At 43.9% G+C, this 20,632-nt stretch overlaps 1 protein-coding gene across 2 annotated transcripts in view; it reads left to right on the top strand.

Annotated features, from left to right (window-relative positions):
* Positions 1-20,632, top strand: part of MAP2K4 (mitogen-activated protein kinase kinase 4) — a 1,109,040-nt gene that overhangs the window by 916,294 nt on the left and 172,114 nt on the right. For both annotated transcript variants that reach the window (XM_053710735.1, XM_053710724.1), the window contains exon 12: positions 115-192. In XM_053710735.1, the coding sequence (XP_053566710.1) occupies positions 115-192 (78 nt within the window). The remainder of the gene's footprint in view (positions 1-114; positions 193-20,632) is intronic.

The raw sequence follows: 20,632 nt of genomic DNA, 5'->3' as shown, positions 1-20,632 counted from the left end.
GGATTGTATATCCCATACGTCACTAGCTCATGGACTCTTGCCAATATGAAAGAAATGAATTTATCAGGTAAATTCTTACATAAATTTATGTTTTTTCTGTTTTATACTTTTTAGCCTGAGAGGATAGACCCGAGTGCATCCAGGCAAGGCTATGATGTCCGCTCTGATGTGTGGAGCTTGGGAATTACATTGGTACGTTGTTACTGAATCATATAGCAGATTGCTGTGCTCTTTGTGCTTGAGGTCTCGTGCTCATGTAATGCGCTTGTGTATGTGGATTGTAATTGTTCAAAAACCCCTACGGGCTGGTTAGATTTTTACAGAAAAAGCTTTTTTTATTATTAACCCTTTCACCACTAAACCTTTTTTTTTTCCTAAGGCATGCGAGTCCACGAATCATTCTAATTACTAGTGGGATATTCACTCCTGGCCAGCAGGAGGAGACAAAGAGCACCCCAGCAGAGCTGTTATGTGTCACTTCCCTTACCCATAATCCCCAGTCATTCTCTTTGCCTCTGTCAAGGGAGGATGTGCGAAGATGGTGTCTGAAGATGTTTGATCCTTTAATGAGTACTTTTACCTGAAAGCAAGGATTGGGGCTATGCTGTGTTCATGGCAATTTCTTTAGTAAGAGTAATGGTGTCTTTTAGCAGTTAGAAAGCAGTGAGGCAGTCTTTGCTTTGTTTCTAACAATTACAGTATGCTACCCCTTAAAAAAAAAAAAAAAAAAAACAGGGTTGGTTACTCTGTATTTTTTCTTTTTCTACTGCTCTCTGACAGATACGGAATATCAGTCACACCTAAGAAGCTGATATGATACAAGAAGAAAGGGCGCCTCCTAGTGTAGCCAATACAGAACTGGGCAAATATGATAAGATGTAAATTTTGTACTCACAAATTGTGAAGGCAGAGGTAAACGATCTGGGAACTCAGCAGTGTCCCAGTTGACTGTGCACCAAATGTCAGGGCAGCTCCTCCTGGTAAATTGTTATGGCAATCTGTAAAAATGGAAGATATACAGAGGGCGACTCCTAGTGCAGATCAGTTGGTATTGAATTCTCCCACTAACAACTCCCCTTAGAAGGATACTCACACAGTGGGAAGCACACTATAGTGCTAATGCAGCCTGCTGGGTATATTGCAGTGGCCCAGCGCACATATACACTCTGGCAATGAACTGTTCCAAGGTATTTTTTGTGATGTTCCAATGAAACAATAGGAGACTTCAGTGGATAAAAAGAACTTTATAAAAATCAATGTATCCTATATGAAATCAGTCAGTAAAACACGCTACGCGTTTCTCAGAGTTAACCACTCTGTTTCCTCAGGCAAGTAATCATTAGCACTATGCATTAGCACTATAGTGTGCTTCCCACTGTGTGAGTATCCTTCTAAGGGGAGTTGTTAGTGGGAGAATTCAATACTAACTGATCTGCACTTAGAGTCGCCCTCTGTATATCTTCCATTTTTACACCTAAGAAGCTGTTCCTGGCCTTCAGCTGGTTCCACAGGTAAGTGTTCTTGCCTCTGGCTGAAATAATTTCCTGAAATTACAGGTGGAAGGGCGCTTTCCTACCTCAGGATAAAAATAATAGGCTTAAAGGTTAACAGAGTTCTAATTTTCTCTCCTTTCGTAACTTTAAGGGACAAAATGTCATCCTCTTCCTCTTCCAAGTCGGAGCACTCCCAAGTCTTTTTGAAGGTGCAATCAGCCTTGGAATAAAGGAGAGCAAGCCAAGAAACCTTCCTCTGATTCTAAATCGGCATGAAGGGACCGTCCCCGATGCTGTATTGGATCAAGTGGCGGGCAGACTCTCTTTTTTTCAGCAGGCTTAGATATGCGATGTCCCAGATTCTCGGGCCGTAGACAAAGTGTCCCACGGTTACATAGCATTCAAATCGTGTCTTCCCAGGGGCAGATTCCACCTGTCAAGTTTATCTGCGGACCGGATAAAGAGAGAGCCCTACCTATCTTCCCTGGGAGTGATTGTTCCAGTTCCTCTAGAGGAACAGGGTCTAGGATTATATTCAAATCTATGTGTAGTTCCCAAAAAGGATGGTTCATTCCATCCCATATTGGACCTGAAGTGTCTCAACCAATTCCTATGGGTTCCGTCCTTCAAAATGGAGACAATCCTTTCCATTCTTCCTTTGGTACAAGAGGGTCAGTTTATGATGACCATAGATCTGAAGAACGCATATCTTCATGTTCCCATTCACAGGGATCATTACCAGTATCTGAGGTTTGTCTTTTTGGAGAAATATTTCCAGTTTGTTGCCCTTCCTTTTGGCCTTGCTACAGCTCCCAGAATTTTCACAAAGGTTCTGGGGGCTCTTCTGGCAGTGGTCAGGTCCCAGGGCATTGCTGTGACGCCTTATCTGGACGACATCTTAGTTCAAGCACCATCTTTTCATCTAGCAAAATCTCATACAGAGATGATGTTGTTTATTCTACGTTCCCACGGGTGGAAAGCGAATCTGGGAAAGAGTTCCCTTGTTCCAGATACCATGGTGTGTTTCTTAGGAACATTTATAGTTTCCCTGTCCGTGAAGATTTTTCTAACGGACGTCAGAAATCCAAACTTCATGCTTCTTGCCTTTCTCTCCAGTCTGCTATTCGTCCACCAGTGGCTCATTGCATTGAGGTGATTGGTCTGATGATTGCCCCCATGGACATCATTCATTTTTCTCGGTTCCATCTGAGACTTCTGCAACTATGCATGCTCAGTCAGTGGAATGGGGACCACTCAGAACTCTCGCAGAGGATATATCTGGACTCTTTCTCTTGTGGTGGATTTCACAGGACCATCTGTCTTGGGGCACATGCTTCCTGAGGCCTTCCTGGGTGATTGTGACCACGGACGACAGCCTGTTAGGCTTGGGAGCAGTTTGGTGCTCCTTAAAAGCACAGGACTTGTGGACTCCGGAGGAGTCTTCTCTTCCAATAAACATCTTGTAGTTAAGAGCAATCTTCAATGTCCTGATAGCCTGGCCTCAACTAGCTTTGGTCAGATTTATCAGATTCCAGTCAGACAACATCACCTCGATGGCTTACATCAATCACCAGGGAGGAACTCTGAGTTCCTTGGCAATGAAGGAGGTGACTCACATTCTCCAGTGGGCGAAGTCTCACAATTGCCATCTCTCTGCCATCCACATACCAGGGGTGGACAACTGGGAGGCGGATTTTCTGAGCAGGCAGACTTGTCATCCGGAAGAGTGGGCTCTCCACCCAGAGGTTTTCACAATAATAACTCTCAGGTGGGGGGTTCCGGAGTTGGATCTGATGGTGTCTCATCAAAATGCCAAGCTTCCAAAGTACGGTTAAAGATCTCCTCAAGCCATTCTGATTGACGCTCTGGCGGTTCCTTGGAACTTCAATCAACAATACCTGTTTCCTCTGTTTGCTCTCCTTCCACGAGTAATAGCTCACATCAAGCAGTAGAGAGTGTCTGTGATTCTAATAGCTCTTGCATGGCCTCGCAGGATCTGGTTTGCGGATCTGGTGACAATGTCATCTCTTCCGCCTTGGAGGTTACCTTTGAGGAAGGACCTTCTACTTCAGGGTCCCATCATCCAAGTCTGGATTCTCTGAAGCTGACTGCTTGGAGAATGAATGTCTAGTTTTGGCTAGACTTGGATTCTCTGAGAAAGTCATAGATACTATGCTTCAGGCTCGTAAACTGGTTACTCGCAAAATTTACCCTAAGGTATAGCGTAAATATATTCATTGGTGTGTTTCAAAGGATTTCTCTTGGAACAAAGTAAGGGTTCCTTGAATTTTGTCTTTTCTTCAGGAGGGCCTGGAGAAAGGTTTGTCAGTCAGTACTCTGAAGGGTCAGATTTCTGCATTGTCTATTCTTTTACATAAATGTCTGGCAGTTCTGCCAGATGTTCAGTCTTTTGTTCAGGCATTGGTCAGAATCAAGCCTGTGTTTAAACCTGTTGCTCCTATCTTGGAAGATCTTGCTTCTTATTGGTATTTCTTCTGCTCGCAGAGTTTTCGAACTTTCGGCTTTGCAGTGTGATTCCCCTTACCTTATTTTTTTATGCTGATAAAGCAGTGCTTTGTAATAAGCTGGGATTTCTCCCTAAGGTACTGTCAGATCGCAATATTAATCAGGAAATTGTTGTTCCTTCTTTTTGTCCTAATCCTTCACAAAAGGAACGTCTTTTGCATAACTTGGATGTTGTGCGTGCTCTAAAATTTTACCTTCAAGTAACTAAAGATTTTCGGCAGACTTCTGCCCTGTTCATTATTTTCTCTGGTAAGCGTAGGGGTCAGAAGGTCACTTCTACCACTCTATTTCTCTTCTTGAGATGTGTTATCCGTTTAGCGTATGAAACTGCTGGACAGCAGCCTCCTTAGAGAATCACGGCTTGTAGCGAGTCTCGGTACCCCAGACTGGGTATACCCGCTAAAGTCGGCTTCCTCCCACCAAACGCCAACCCATGAACATCCACTGGATACCTGCCGCTATTAGAATAATGGCCGCTGCAAGTTGTTATAGCTACCCCCAAGAACATTAGCCGAGACTGAATGCTTGAGGGTCAAAATAGGAACTGCTTTATTGCACAGAAAACGCACCTTACATACATTTCCAACAAAGGGGGGTAGTTACCACATAATCAATAGAAACAAATATTATACAATGAGACAAACATCAGACAATGGTTAGCTAAACAAGATTCTAATCACATCCTGACTTACAAAAGGACAATGGATGACTCACACAATAACAGAAAGACACTTCACACCTAGACTAGATATACAGACACATAACAGCAGGAGGTCTCAGCATTAGATTGTCTGTGCTGTGTGTAATCTCCTGCTCTGTGTCTCACACCTAGACTAGATATACAGACACATAACAGCAGGAGGTCTCAGCATTAGATTGTCTGTGCTGTGTGTAATCTCCTGCTCTGTGTCTCACACCTACACTAGATATACAGACACATAACAGCAGGAGGTTTCAGCATTAGATTGTCTGTGCTGTGTGTAATCTCCTGCTCTGTGTCTCACACCTAGACTAGATATACAGACACATAACAGCACGAGGTCTCAGCATTAGATTTTCTGTGCTGTGTGTAATCTCCTGCTCTGTGTCTCACACCTACACTAGATATACAGACACATAACAGCAGGAGGTTTCAGCATTAGATTGTCTGTGCTGTGTGTAATCTCCTGCTCTGTGTCTCACACCTAGACTAGATATACAGACACATAACAGCACGAGGTCTCAGCATTAGATTTTCTGTGCTGTGTATAATCTCCTGCTCTGTGCCTCACACCTAGACTAGATATACAGACACATAACAGCAGGAGGCCTCCGCATTAGAACAGGAGGTTGCAATAAGCTGGGGGGGGGGGGGGGGGTTGGAGCAGGCAATACTGAATTGGGCTGTCACCTTATACTCCAACAAAACACAGGAATCCCAACTCTGTATCAGTTTCCTCCAGTCCTCAGAGTCTCTGGGGATTCATGGAAACTGTGTAAACCTGAATCCAGGGTAAAAGTACTCCAAATGTACCCTGGGCATCCACCTCCCAAATCATAGAATCCCCTCAAGTTCCTGGGTCCATAGTCTGTGGGGAGGAGGCTGGCCTGCAGTCCTCTCTAATTACAAAAGTAACGGAAGCTTCCGTTACACGGCTCATTCCACTAGAGCCGTTTTATCTTCCTGGGCTTTCAGAAATGAAGCTTCGGTGGAGCAAATTTGCAAGCGGCCACATGGTCCTCTATACATACCTTTTCCAAATTCTATAAATTTGATACTTTTGCCTCGGCTGAGGCTTCTTTTGGGAGAAAAGTTCTTCGAATGGTTGTGCCTTTGGTTTAAGTCCGCCTGTCTTGTTCTCCCTCCCTTTCATTCTGGGTCCTCTAGCTTGGGTATTGGTTCCCACTAGTAATTAGAATGATTTGTGGACTATCCATGCCTTAGGAAAGATAACTAAATTAATTCTTACCTGATACATTTTTATTTTTTATTTAAATTTAAGACAGCAGTTTTTTCTGTTCAAACCTCTATACCATTGTGTTATCATCTTTTTTCCATTTCCCTTCGGCCGAATGACTGGGGGTTATGGGTAAGGGAAGTGACACTTAACAGCTCTGCTGGGGTACTCTTTGCCGCCTCCTGCTGGCCAGGAGTGAATATCCCACTAGTAATTAGAATGATTTGTGGACTCTCCATACCTGGAAAGAAAGACATTTATCAGGTAAGCATACATTTCTCCAACATAGGTGTGTCCGGTCCACGGCGTCATCCTTACTTGTGGGATATTCTCCTCCCCAACAGGAAATGGCAAAGAGCCCAGCAAAGCTGGTCACATGATCCCTCCTAGGCTCCGCCTACCCCAGTCATTCTCTTTGCCGTTGTACAGGCAACATCTCCACGGAGATGGCTTAGAGTTTTTTAGTGTTTAAATGAGACGAGACCTTCTTGTTCAGGGTCCGTTCGAACATCCGAACCTGGTTTCACTCCAGCTGACTGCTTGGAGATTGAACGCTTGATTTTATCGAAGCGAGGGTTCTCAGATTCTGTTATCGATACTCTTGTTCAGGCCAGAAAGCCTGTAACTAGAAAAATTTACCACAAAATTTGGAAAAAATATATCTGTTGGTGTGAATCTAAAGGATTCCCTTGGGACAAGGTTAAGATTCCTAAGATTCTATCCTTCCTTCAAGAAGGATTGGAAAAAGGATTATCTGCAAGTTCCCTGAAGGGACAGATTTCTGCCTTGTCTGTGTTACTTCACAAAAAGCTGGCAGCTGTGCCAGATGTTCAAGCCTTTGTTCAGGCTCTGGTTAGAATTAAGCCTGTTTACAAACCTTTGACTCCTCCTTGGAGTCTCAATTTAGTTCTTTCAGTTCTTCAGGGGGTTCCGTTTGAACCCTTACATTCCGTTGATATTAAGTTATTATCTTGGAAAGTTTTGTTTTTAGTTGCAATCTCTTCTGCTAGAAGAGTTTCAGAATTATCTGCTCTGCAGTGTTCTCCTCCTTATCTGGTGTTCCATGCAGATAAGGTGGTTTTACGTACTAAGCCTGGTTTTCTTCCAAAAGTTGTTTCTAACAAAAACATTAACCAGGAGATTATCGTACCTTCTCTGTGTCCGAAACCAGTTTCAAAGAAGGAACGTTTGTTGCACAATTTGGATGTTGTTCGCGCTCTAAAATTCTATTTAGATGCTACAAAGGATTTTAGACAAACATCTTCCTTGTTTGTTGTTTATTCTGGTAAAAGGAGAGGTCAAAAAGCAACTTCTACCTCTCTCTCTTTTTGGATTAAAAGCATCATCAGATTGGCTTACGAGACTGCCGGACGGCAGCCTCCCGAAAGAATCACAGCTCATTCCACTAGGGCTGTGGCTTCCACATGGGCCTTCAAGAACGAGGCTTCTGTTGATCAGATATGTAGGGCAGCGACTTGGTCTTCACTGCACACTTTTACCAAATTTTACAAGTTTGATACTTTTGCTTCTTCTGAGGCTATTTTTGGGAGAAAGGTTTTGCAAGCCGTGGTGCCTTCCATTTAGGTGACCTGATTTGCTCCCTCCCTTCATCCGTGTCCTAAAGCTTTGGTATTGGTTCCCACAAGTAAGGATGACGCCGTGGACCGGACACACCTATGTTGGAGAAAACAGAATTTATGTTTACCTGATAAATTACTTTCTCCAACGGTGTGTCCGGTCCACGGCCCGCACTGGTTTTTTTAATCAGGTCTGATAATTTATTTTCTTTAACTACAGTCACCACGGTATCATATGGTTTCTCCTATGCAAATATTCCTCCTTAACGTCGGTCGAATGACTGGGGTAGGCGGAGCCTAGGAGGGATCATGTGACCAGCTTTGCTGGGCTCTTTGCCATTTCCTGTTGGGGAGGAGAATATCCCACAAGTAAGGATGACGCCGTGGACCGGACACACCGTTGGAGAAAGTAATTTATCAGGTAAACATAAATTCTGTTTTTGTTTTACACCCCATTGCTGAGCCTGTGCTGAGCCAGTTTTCAGCTGCTTTGCTATTGTAAGCAAAATGTCAGTGAGCGACCTATACAAAATAATATATAGTTTGTTTTATACATGCTCAGCAGATTCACAATATAACATTTATATTTCATGGCATGTGAGATAGCTGCGGCAAAAACTGTACAAAGAAAAAATTTATATTTGTGCTTGGATTTCTTTCTAATGACACAATGAATCCACGGATCATCATTAATTACTGTTGGGAATATCACTCCTGCCCAGCAGGAGGCGGCAAAGAGCACCACAGCAAAGCTGTTAAATATCACCTCCATTCCCTCCCACCCCAGTCATTCTCTTTGCCTACGTTAGAGCAAGGAAGTGGTAAAGTTAGGTGTTAGAAAAGATTCTTTAAGCAAGATTTTATTATTTTTTAAGTAGTGCAAGATTGTGCTGCTTTGTTCTAGGGTGTAGCTGTAGTCCATATCAGTCTCTTCAGTAGAGCAGTGGTGGCTTTAGAGCAATAGGAACTTGTGGGGACATAATTCTCTCCCATATAGTTTATGCTGCCCTAATACTGAAAGTCTGAGTAAGATTACTCAGTCTTTATCTCTTTTTTCCACAGGTCCATGTGAGGGAGAAGACCTTGCTGCCTGGCATATTTGAGGTAAGTGCTGACTTTATTTTTCTGGGATAACAATCAGGAAAAAGTGGGCACTTTATAGGGACACACCGTTTTTCCCCCTATATGTTAAGGGGAACATATTTTGGCAGTATGTTATAGCAGGCACTGGGGCTGAGTTTTGTTAGAAATAAGGCTCATTTTATTTGGTTCCACTTCTCCCGGCGGCGCGACTTTATTATATGCCGACCCGGAGTTTCATTTTGCAGACGCCCACAATGGGCGGGGCTATCTGAAGCACGCCATTTTCCCCTGCTTTACTGTGACCGGGTAGTAATTTCTATGGAAAGTGCATAATAAGTTTAAAGCTGCGCTCTTGGAACCGGACAGCTGCTCACTATGCTGCAGACGCTAAGTTGTTAATGCAGCATGAGGGCTTTTGCGAGTTCCGGATCTTTCTTAGAGACATTTTACCCGCTGTCAGCAGAGCGGTTTAGGCACCTCAGCAAAACTAAGCAGAGGTGTACAGGTTGTTTATAGTAGTTGCTAACACGCTATTCAGTTGCTTTCGGCAGAAAATAAAATAAAAAAAGTTTTAAAATTTAAAGTGACAGTAACGTTTTTTTGTGTTAAAAATGTTATTAAAATTTGTCTTTTTTCTTGTGATAATTTGTTCCATTGTGAGCCAGAATGGACCAAGATGCCTTGCAAAATACTTGTTTTAATGATAATGTGGAACCATCTATCCCTTCTGTTCCTTATGTTTTGACAGAACTTTATATACAGGGATAGATTTTTTTCTGAGCTAACATTGTCTAAGGCGGATACTGTTTAGGTGCCTGACTATGTTCAATATATTCCACAGCTTTGTCCTCAAGTGTCCATAAATTTATTTGCCCACTCATACAGTGCCCTGCACTTCCTCTGTAACTCCTCCTGGAGTCACGTTGCAAGACATCGCTTCCCTCATGTCCTTGACAGTCTCTGATGCGTTGTCTGCTTTTCCCGTGCTGCAGGGAAAGCACATGAGGAAAAGCAAACATTCAGTAAGGGAGGTTACTGATGCTGCTGTTGCTTTTTTGAATGCCCCCTCCTAGAAGACTGAGGAGGTGGATACTTTGATAGCATCTGAAGGCAAAATCTGACAGTGTAATTCCTTCTACTGATTCTGAAGTTGTATCCTTCAGGTTTCAGCTAGAATACCTCAGTTTGTTACTCAAGGAGGTTTTAGCTACACTGGATGACAGCATCACCATGGTTGCTGACAATCCTAAAAGTTCCAGTAAGCTACATAAGTATTTTGAAATACTTTCCTTGGTGAATGTTTTTCCTGTATCAGATCGAGCTACTGAGATTATTGCTATAGAATGGGAGAGACTGGGTATCCACTTTTTTCCATCACCTGTGGTTGAAGGGTTTCCTATAGCAGGTTCTATCAAGGAAACTTGTCTGACGATATCCAAAGTGGAAGAGGCAATTTCCACGCTAACCAGGAGAACTACTATTCCTATAGAGGATAGTTATTTATTTAGGGATCCTTTGGATAAGAAGTTACAGGATATGTACACCAGGGTTAACAATGACAACCCGCGGTTTGTATGGCTACTGTCACTAGTGCGGTAGCATACTGTTTGATGCCTTTTCTGAATCTATTAAAAACAGACTCTTCCCTTGAAGAAATCCAGGTTAGGATAAGGTCTTTAAGTTGGACAACACCTTTACCATGGATGCTTCCCTTCAGGTTATTAAGCTGGGAGCTAAAAAATTCATTTCTCCTACATTGGTGTATCCGGTCCATGGCTTCATCCTTACTTGTGGGATATTCTCATTCCCTACAGGAAGTGGCAAAGAGAACACACAGCAGAGCTGTCCATATAGCTCCCCTTAGGCTCCGCCCCCCCAGTCATTCTCTTTGCCACTCTAACTAGTAGCATCTCCACGGGGGTGGTAAAGAGTATGTGGTGTTAGTTGTAGTTTTTTATTTCTTCTATCAAGAGTTTGTTATTTTAAAATAGTGCCGGCTTGTACTATTTACTCTGCAGCAGAAAGTGATGAAGATTTCTGCTAAGAGGAATATGATTTTAGCACCAGTAACTAAAATCCATGGCTGTTCCCACGCAGGACTGTTGAAACCAGAGAACATCAGTTGGGGGGAACAGTTTGCAGGCTTAACTGCTTCAGGTATGATCAGTCATTTTTCTAACAAGACCATGTAATGCTAGAAGACTGTCAGAAATTCCCTCTGGGATAGGTAAGCCATTTTTCTTAGACTCAGTATAAATTGATGGCTTATATTAAGGGCTCTATGCTGGTTGACACTAATTGTGGGCTTAATCGATTGCTTTTTAGCATGTTTTTGGCTATAAATAAGGTGTTTTTTCAAACTTTAAAACACTTTTGGGGTTTTAGTTAGACACCTATTCTAGTCAGAAAGGCCCCTCCACTCTGGAATGAAGAGGAAGGAGGCCTCATTTTCGCGCCTCAATTGCGCAGTGTTTATTGACTAGGCAGTTCATGCAGCTTCACGTGGGGAGTCCAGAGGCTCAGAAAAGGACTCCAGAGAGGCTTATTTGCTACCAAAATAATCCCTAAGGAAGGTAAAGGCCACAGTGGAAGCTGTGGCAGGGGACTGTACTGTGTTAAACGGTTAATAACTGTTATTAGCTCCGGTTTGGGCATTGAGGGGTTAATTGGTCTGAAAACTTGTGTGCAATCTTTTCAAAGCATTAAGACACTGGTGAAAATTTCATTAAAATCGGATGTTTATTTGATGGTTTTTTGATGTTTCAGTAATAAAGTGTGCACTTTTATTATTTAAAGAGACAGTAACGTTTTTGTCAAAAATAATTTTTATTGCATTGAAGTTCTGTTGATGTCTGTCAAACATGTCTGAACCTTCAGATAGCCTATGTTCTGTATGCTCAAAGTCCAAGGTGATTCCCCCATTAAATTTATGTGTGAAGTGTGCCATAGCGTCCAAGCAGCTTAAGGACCATACAATCACACTTAAAAATATAGCCCAAGATGATTCTTTAGCTGAAGGTAGTGAAGATAGCTCGCTATCCTCTCCTTCTGTGTCAATACCAGCTATGCCCGCGCAAGCGTTGCCCAGTACATCTAACGCACCAATTGTGATTACTATGCAACAGTTAGCGACAGTAATGGATAATTCTCTTTTAGCATTTTTATCTAAACTGCCAGCTTTTCCTAGGAAGCGTGATTGCTCAGTTTTAAACACAGAAAATGAGCAAGCTGACGCAGAGGATAATTTCTGTAGTGCCCTCACATCAATCTGATTTGGCGGTGAGGGAGGGCCTGTCTGAGGGAGAAATTTCCGACACAGGGAAAGTTTCTCAGCAGGCAGAGCCTGATTCCATAGCATTTAAATTTAAGCTAGAACACCTCCGCGCCCTACTTAAGGAGGTCCTAGCTACACTTGATGATTGTGATCCTTTGGTGATCCCTGAAAAATTGTGTAAAATGGACAAATTCTTAGAAGTCCCAGTACACACTGATGCATTTCCGATACCTAACTAAGAGGGTGGCGGATATCGTGTCTGAGTGGGAGAAGCCAGGTGTACCCTTTGTTCCCCCTCCTATATTTAAGAAAATGTTCCCAATTGTTGACCCTAGAAGGGACGCATGGCAGACGGTCCCTAAGGTAGAGGGGGCAGTTTCAACGCTAGCTAAGCGCACGACTATACCAATAGAAGACAGTTGCGCTTTCAAAGATCTGATGGATAAAAAATTAGAAGGTTTACTTAAGAAAATTTTTGTTCAACAAGGTTTTCTTCTACAACCAATTTCTTGCATTATTCCTGTAACCACTGCAGCTGCTTTTTGGTTTGAGTAATTAGAGAACTCCCTCCAGAAGGAAACTTCTTATGATGAAGTCATGGATAGAATTCACGCCCTCAAGTTGGCTAATTCTTTCATTACAGATGCCGCTATGCAGTTAGCTAAATTAGCGGCGAAAAATTCCGGCTTCGCAATAGTAGCACGTAGAGCACTTTGGCTAAAATCGTGGTCGGCGGATGTGTCGTCCAAAACAAAATTGCTTAATATTCCTTTCAAGGGTAAGACCCTATTTGGGCCAGAGTTGAAAGAAATTATTTCAGATATCACTGGGGGAAAGGGCCATGCTCTCCCACAGGATAGACCTTTCAAAGCTAAAAACAAGTCTAATTTTGGTTCCTTTTGCAATTTCAGGAACGGACCGGCTTCTACCTCTACAGCCACTAGGCAAGAGGGTAACGCACCCCAGCCCAAACCGGCATGGAAACCAATGCAAGGCTGGAACAAGGGTAAACAGGCCAAAAAGCCTGCTGCTGCTACCAAGACAGCATGAAGGGGTAGCCCCCGATCCGGGACCGGATCTAGTAGGGGGCAGACTTTCTCTCTTTGCTCAGGCCTGGGCGAGAGATGTTCCGGACCCCTGGGCACTAGAAATAGTCTCTCAGGGGTATCTTCTAGAATTCAAGGACCTTCCTCCAAGGGGAAGGTTCCACATGTCTCGCTTATCTTTAGACCAGATAAAGAGACAGGCATTCTTACATTGCGTAGAAGACCTCTTGGAAATGGGAGTGATACACCCAGTTCCAACAGTAGAACAAGGACTGGGATTTTACTCAAACCTGTTTGTAGTTCCCAAAAAGGAAGGAACTTTCAGGCCAATTCTGGATTTAAAGATCCTAAACAAATTCCTCAGAGTTCCATCATTCAAGATGGAAACCATTCGGACAATCTTACCAATGATCCAGGAGGGTCAATATATGACTACCGTGGACTTAAAGGATGCGTACCTGCATATTCCTATCCACGAAGATCACCATCAATTCCTGAGGTTCGCTTTTCTGGACAAGCATTACCAGTTCGTGGCTCTTCCCTTCGGATTGGCCACTGCTCCCAGAATTTTCACAAAGGTGCTAGGGTCTCTTCTAGCGGTGCTAAGGTCAAGGGGCATTGCAGTAGCACCTTACCTAGACGACATTCTAATACAAGCGTCGTCCTTTCACAAAGCAAAGGCTCATACAGACATTGTTCTAGCCTTTCTAAGGTCCCACGGGTGGAAGGTGAACATAGAAAAAAGTTCTCTGGCCCCGTTCACAAGGGTTCCCTTCCTGGGAACAATAATAGACTCAGTAGAAATGAAGATCTTTCTGACAGAGGCCAGGAAGTTAAAACATCTGAACACTTGTCGAGTTCTTCAATCCATTCCTCAACCCTCCATAGCTCAGTGCATGGAGGTAATAGGACTCATGGTTGCAGCAATGGACGTGGTTCCATTTGCTCAAATTCATTTAAGACCATTGCAACTGTGCATGCTCAAACAGTGGAATGGGGATTATGCAGATTTGTCTCCCCAGATTCAAATGGACCAGAAAACCAGAGACTCAATCCTCTGGTGGTTGTCTCTGGATCACCTGTCTCAGGGAATGAGTTTCCGCAGACCGGAGTGGATCATTGTCACGACCGACGCCAGCCTCCTAGGCTGGGGCGCGGTCTGGGAGTCCCTGAAGGCTCAGGGTCTATGGTGTCGGGAAGAATCTCTTCTCCCGATAAACATTTTGGAATTGAGAGCGATATTTAATGCGCTCCAGGCATGGCCTCAACTAGCGGAGGCCAAATTCATCAGATTTCAGTCGGACAACATGACGACTGTGGCGTATATCAATCATCAGGGGGGAACAAAGAGTTCCCTGGCGATGAGAGAGGTATCCAAAATCATCAAATGGGCAGAGGATCACTCTTGCCATCTATCAGCAAGTCACATCCCAGGAGTGGACAACTGGGAAGCGGATTTCCTGAGTCGTCAGACTTTCCATCCGGGGGAGTGGGAACTTCACCCGGAGGTTTTTGCCCAGTTAACCCAACTATGGGGCATTCCAGATCTGGATCTGATGGCGTCACGTCAGAACTCCAAAGTTCCACGTTACGGGTCCAGGGATCCCAAGGCGACATTGGTAGATGCCTTAATAGCGCCTTGGTCGTTCAATCTAGCTTATGTCTTTCCACCGTTTCCTCTTCTCCCCCGGCTAGTAGCCAGGATCAAACAGGAGAAGGCTTCGATAATTCTGATAGCTCCTGCGTGGCCACGCAGGACTTGGTATGCGGACTTGGTGAACATGTCATCGGTTCCACCATGGAAGCTACCTTTGAGGCAGGACCTTCTAATTCAAGGTCCATTCGAACATCCAAACCTAGTTTCTCTGCAACTGACTGCTTGGAGATTGAACGCTTGATTCTAGTTAAGCATGGGTTTTCGGAATCAGTTATAGATACTCTGATCCAGGCTAGAAAGCCTGTCACCAGGAAAATTTACCATAAGATATGGCGGAAATATCTTTGCTGGTGCGAATCCAATGGTTACTCATGGAGTAAGATTAGGATTCCAAGGATGCTATCTTTCCTCCAAGAAGGATTGGAGAAAGGTCTATCAGCTAGTTCCTTAAAAGGACAGATATCTGCTCTGTCTGTTTTGTTACACAAGCGTCTGGCAGCCGTGCCAGATGTTCAGGCGTTTGTACAGGCTTTAGTCAGAATCAAGCCTGTCTACAGACCTGTGGCTCCTCCATGGAGTCTAAATTTAGTACTTTCAGTACTTCAAGGGGTTCCGTTTGAACCTCTACATTCCATAGTTATTAAGTTACTATCTTGGAAGGTTTTGTTTTTGGTAGCTATTTCTTCTGCTAGAAGAGTTTCTGAATTGTCTGCTTTGCAGTGTAATTCACCTTATCTGGTGTTCCATGCAGATAAGGTTGTTTTGCGTACCAAACCTGGTTTTCTTCCAAAAGTGGTTTCTAATAAGAATATTAACCAGGAAATCATTGTTCCTTCTCTGTGCCCTAATCCAGCTTCTAAGAAGGAACGACTGTTACACAATCTTGATGTGGTTCGTGCTTTAAAATTCTATTTACAAGCGACTAAAGATTTCAGACAAACATCATCCTTGTTTGTTGTCTATTCTGGTAAGAGGAGAGGTCAGAAAGCGACTGGCTGAAAAGCATCGTCAGATTGGCTTATGAGACTGCTGGACAGCAGCCTCCTGAACAACTTACAGCTCATTCCACCATAGCTGTGGCTTCCACATGGGCTTTCAAGAATGAGGCTTCTGTTGAACAGATTTGTAAGGCAGCGACTTGGTCTTCACTGCATACATTCACCAAATTTTACAAATTCGATACTTTTGCTTCTTCGGAGGCTATTTTTGGGAGAAAGCTTTTACAAGCAGTGGTGCCTTCCGTTTAGGTTACCTGACTTGTTCCCTCCCTTCATCCGTGTCCTAAAGCTTTGGTATTGGTTCCCACAAGTAAGGATGAAGCCGTGGACTGGATACACCAATGTAGGAGAAAACAGAATTTATGTTTACCTGATAAATTTCTTTCTCCTACGGTGTATCCGGTCCACGGCCCACCCTGGCATTTGGTCAGGTTTAAATTTAAAATTACAGTCACCACTGCACCCTATGGTTCTCCTTTTTCTCCTAACCGTCGGTCGAATGACTGGGGGGGGGGGGGCAGAGCCTAAGGGGAGCTATATGGACAGCTCTGCTGTGTGTTCTCTTTGCCACTTCCTTTAGGGAATGAGAATATCCCACAAGTAAGGATGAAGCCGTGGACCGGATACACCGTAGGAGAAAGAAATTTAATAGGTAAACATAAATTCTGTTTTTTTTTGCCATACTGGCCCACAGATCTTGGTCTACGGATGTGTCATATAAGTCTAAACTTTTGGCGATTCCTTACAAAGGAGAGACTTCGTTTGGGCCGGGGTTGACGGGAATAATTACTGACATCACGGGAGGAAAGGGACTTTTCCTCCTTAAGGATAAGATAAAAAATCAATAGGGATGTCACTGTAATTTTCGTTCCTTTCGAAATTTCAATGGAAATCCTTTCACTTCCTCCAAGCAGGTGCAGTCCAAGTCTTCCTGGAGTCACAATCAGTCTTGGACCATGGGAAAACAATCCAAAAAGCCTGCTATTGCATAAAAAGCAGCATGAGGGGTCTGCCCCCGATCCGGGACTGGATCTTGGGGGGGGGCAGACTTTAATTTCTCGTTCAGGCTTGGGTACGAGATGTTCAGGATCCCTGGGCGGTGGGCATCGTGTCCCAGGGATACAAACTAGAGTCAAGACCTTTCCTCCCAGGGGCAGTTTTCTACTTTCAAAATTATCTGTAGACCAGACACAGAGAAATGCTTCTTACTCTGTGTTCGGGACCTCTCCGACCCGGCAGTGATGGTTCCTGTTACAATGCATGAAAGAGGTCTGGGGTTCTATTCCCGAAAAAGGAAACCTTCAGACTGATTTTAGATCTCAAGAGTCTAAACAAATTCTTCAGAGTGTCGTCCTTCAAGAATGGAAACTATTTGTTCCCTTCTTCCTTTGGTCCAGGAGGGTCATTTTATGACACTGATGGATTTAAAGGACGCATACCTGCATGTTCCCCTACACGGACCATCACAAGTTTCTAAGGTTTGCTTTTCTAGTCAAACATTTTCAGTTGTGGTTCTTCCATTTGGTCTTACCACAGTTACCAGAATTTCCTCAAAGGTCCTGGGATCCCTGCTAGTGGTGCTCCGATTGCGGGGCATTGCAGTGGCACCTTCTCTGAACTACATTCGAGTTCAGGCGTCTTCCTTTCAACAAGCAAGCTCTCACGGAAATGTTGTTTTTCTTTCCTGCGGTCTTACGGATGGAAGGTGAACTTGGAAGAGAGTTCCTTTGTTCCAAATACAAATAGATTCCTTATCAATGAAGTTTTTTTTTCTGACCGAGTCAGGAAATCAAAGATTTTAGATCTTGCCTAGCACTTCAGTCTTCTCCTCGGCCATCAGTGGCTCAATGTATGGAGGTAATCGGGCTGATGGTAGCGGCAATGGACATCATCCCGGTCGTTTCTATCTCAGACCTCTGCAGTTAAAGGCGCCGGCAGTGGCACGGAGATGGTGGTTGTCTCTGGATCATCTTTCCCAGGGAATCTGCTTTTGCAGAACCTCTTGGGTGATTGTGACAACTGATGCCAGCCTTCTGGGAGGCTCTCTCAAGGCTCAGAGAATAGGGACTTGGTCGGAGTGTGTTCTTCCCATAAACATTCTGGAACTGAGAGCAATCTTCAATGCTCTCCTGGCCTCAGTTAACTTCGTCCAGGTTATTCAGGTCCCAGTCAGACAATTTAGCCTCAGTGGTTTTCATCAACCATCAGGGAGGAGCTAGGAGTTCCTTGGCCATGATAGAGGTAGTCAAGATCATTCAGTGGGCAGAGACCCACAATTTCTGTGGCGGACTTCCTGAGCAGGCAGACCCTTCATCCGAGGGAGTGGGCGCTCCACCCGGAAGTGTTTTCCAGCCTGATTCTCAAATGGGGTCAGCTGGAATTGGTTCTTATGGCATCTCGGCAGAATGCCAAGCTCCCGAGGTACGGTACTGAGAGTCGCTCTAGGTTTACCTTGGAATTTCAGTCTCGCATACCTATTGTCTCTGTTTGCTTTTTTTTCCTCGAGTCATTGCTCGAATCAAGCAGGAGAGTGCATTGGTGACCCTCATTGCACCAGCGTGGCCTCGCAGGATTAGTATGCAGACCTAGTGGACATGTCATCTCTTCCATCTTGGAGACTTCAGTTGGGGAAGGACCTTCTATTTCAAGGGGCCTTCCTTCATACAAATTTAGTTTCTCAGTCTGACTGAGCGCTTAAATTTATGCTAGCGTGGATTTCAGACTCGGTCATTGAGACCTTGATTCATGTAAACCTGTGACTAGAAAGATTTACCATAAGATATCTATATTGGTGTGAATCCAAAGGCTACTCTTGGAGTAGAGTTGGGATTCCTAGAGTTCTGTTTTATCTCCAAGAAGGTTTGGAGAAGGGTTTATTGGCAAGTTCCCTAATGGTCAAATATCTGCCTTCTCTATTTTATTACTTAAGCGTCTGGGGATATCCCAGACGTGCAATCTTTTTTGTCAGGCTTATTTTAGTTCTTAAGGTTCTTTAAGGGGCTAGGCATTCCCTAGATATTGAGTTGTTATATTGGGAAGTTTTGTTTCTTGTTGCTATTCTTCTGCTCGTAGAGTGTCCGAGCTCTCGGCATTTCAGTATGAGTTCCCTTACCTTATTTTTCATCAGATAAGGTGGCTTTATGTACTAAATTAGGGTTTCTCCCTAAAGTAGTTGCAGATTGAAACATTAATCAGGATATTGTTGTTCCTTCCTTGTGTTCTAATCCTTCTTCTCAGGAGGAACGGCTTCTACACAATCTGGACGTGGTTCGTGCACTAAAATTCTATTTACAGGAGGATAAGGATTTTCGTCAGTCTTCTGTTTAACGTAAGGGACAGAAAGCTACGGCTGCTTCTCTTTCTTTGTGGCTGAGGAGTATCATTTGCTTTGCCTATGAATCTGCTGGGCAGCAGCCTCCTGAGGGAGTAACGGCTCTTTCTACGAGGGTTCTTTCCTCTTCCTGGACATTCAAAGATGAAGCCTCTATGGAACAGATTTGCAAGGTTGCAACTTGGTTCCCTCTTCACACTTCTATAAATTTGACTCTCTTGCCTCGGCTGAGGCCGCTTTTGGGAGAAAGGTTCTTCAAGCAGTGGTGCCTTCCATTTAGGTTTCCTGTCTTGTCCCTCCCTTATCATCTGTGTACTCTAGCTTGGGTATTGATTCCCAACAGTAATTAATGATGATCCGTGGACTCATCGTGAAAGAAAACAAAATTTATGCTTACCTGATAAATTTCTTTCTTTCTTGGCACGATGAGTCCACGGCCCGCCTTGTTATTTAGACAGGTTGTTAGAATTTTATAAACTTCAGACACCTCTGCACCTTTTTGCTTCCTTTCTCTTCTTTACTTCGGTCGAATGACTGGGGTGGGAGGGAAGGGAGAGGTGATATTTAACAGCTTTGCTGTGGTGCTCTTTGCCGCCTCCTGCTGGGCAGAAGTGATATTCCCAACAGTAATTAATGATGATCCGTGGACTCACCGTGTCAAGAATGAAATACATTTATCAGGTAAGCATAAATTTTGTTTTTTTAGTAAATAATATTATAAATGACCCAGTGACCACTGCTGTTACTGTTATCACCTGACTAAACTGTCATCAGGGGTAACCACCTGAGAAATAGGGGCCCATATGCGCTTTTGGGGGTTACAATATAGATTAGAGAGGCCCCTTTGTGCAGTACAGGGATAAAAGCACATTTCTTTCTTGCAAGTTAATCACTGTTACCACAGCGATCACCTGACTATACTGTTAGCACACAGCGATCACCTGACTATACTGTTAGCACACAGCGATCACCTGACTATACTGTTAGCACACAGCGATCACCTGACTATACTGTTAGCACACAGCGATCACCTGACTATACTGTTAGCACACAGCGATCACCTGACTATACTGTTAGCACACAGCGATCACCTGACTATACTGTTAGCACACAGCGATCACCTGACTATACTGTTAGCACACAGCGATCACCTGACTATACTGTTAGCACACAGCGATCACCTGACTATACTGTTAGCACACAGCGATCACCTGACTATACTGTTAGCACACAGCGATCACCTGACTATACTGTTAGCACACAGCGATCACCTGACTATACTGTTAGCACACAGCGATCACCTGACTATGCTTTTAGCACACAGCGATCACCTGACTATGCTGTTAGCACACAGCGATCACCTGGCTATGCTGTTAGCACACAGCGATCACCTGGCTATGCGGTTACCACACAGCGATCACCTGGCTATGCGGTTACCACACAGCGATCACCTGGCTATGCGGTTACCACACAGCGATCACCTGGCTATGCGGTTACCACACAGCGATCACCTGGCTATGCGGTTACCACACAGCGATCACCTGGCTATGCGGTTACCACACAGTAATCACCTGAAAATACTGACAAAATTCATATTTTTTTATTTTTTTTAAGAGATGGACTTGTCTACTATAAAATAAACTTTATTAGGGGTCTCTAGGTATGCCAGCTTTTTTAGTGCATTTAGTGTATGGTGAACAGTTCCCAAGC

Source organism: Bombina bombina, chromosome 1 (assembly GCF_027579735.1).
Source record: "Bombina bombina isolate aBomBom1 chromosome 1, aBomBom1.pri, whole genome shotgun sequence".
Lineage (NCBI taxonomy): Eukaryota > Metazoa > Chordata > Amphibia > Anura > Bombinatoridae > Bombina > Bombina bombina.
This window is presented reverse-complemented; position numbering and strand designations above follow the sequence as displayed.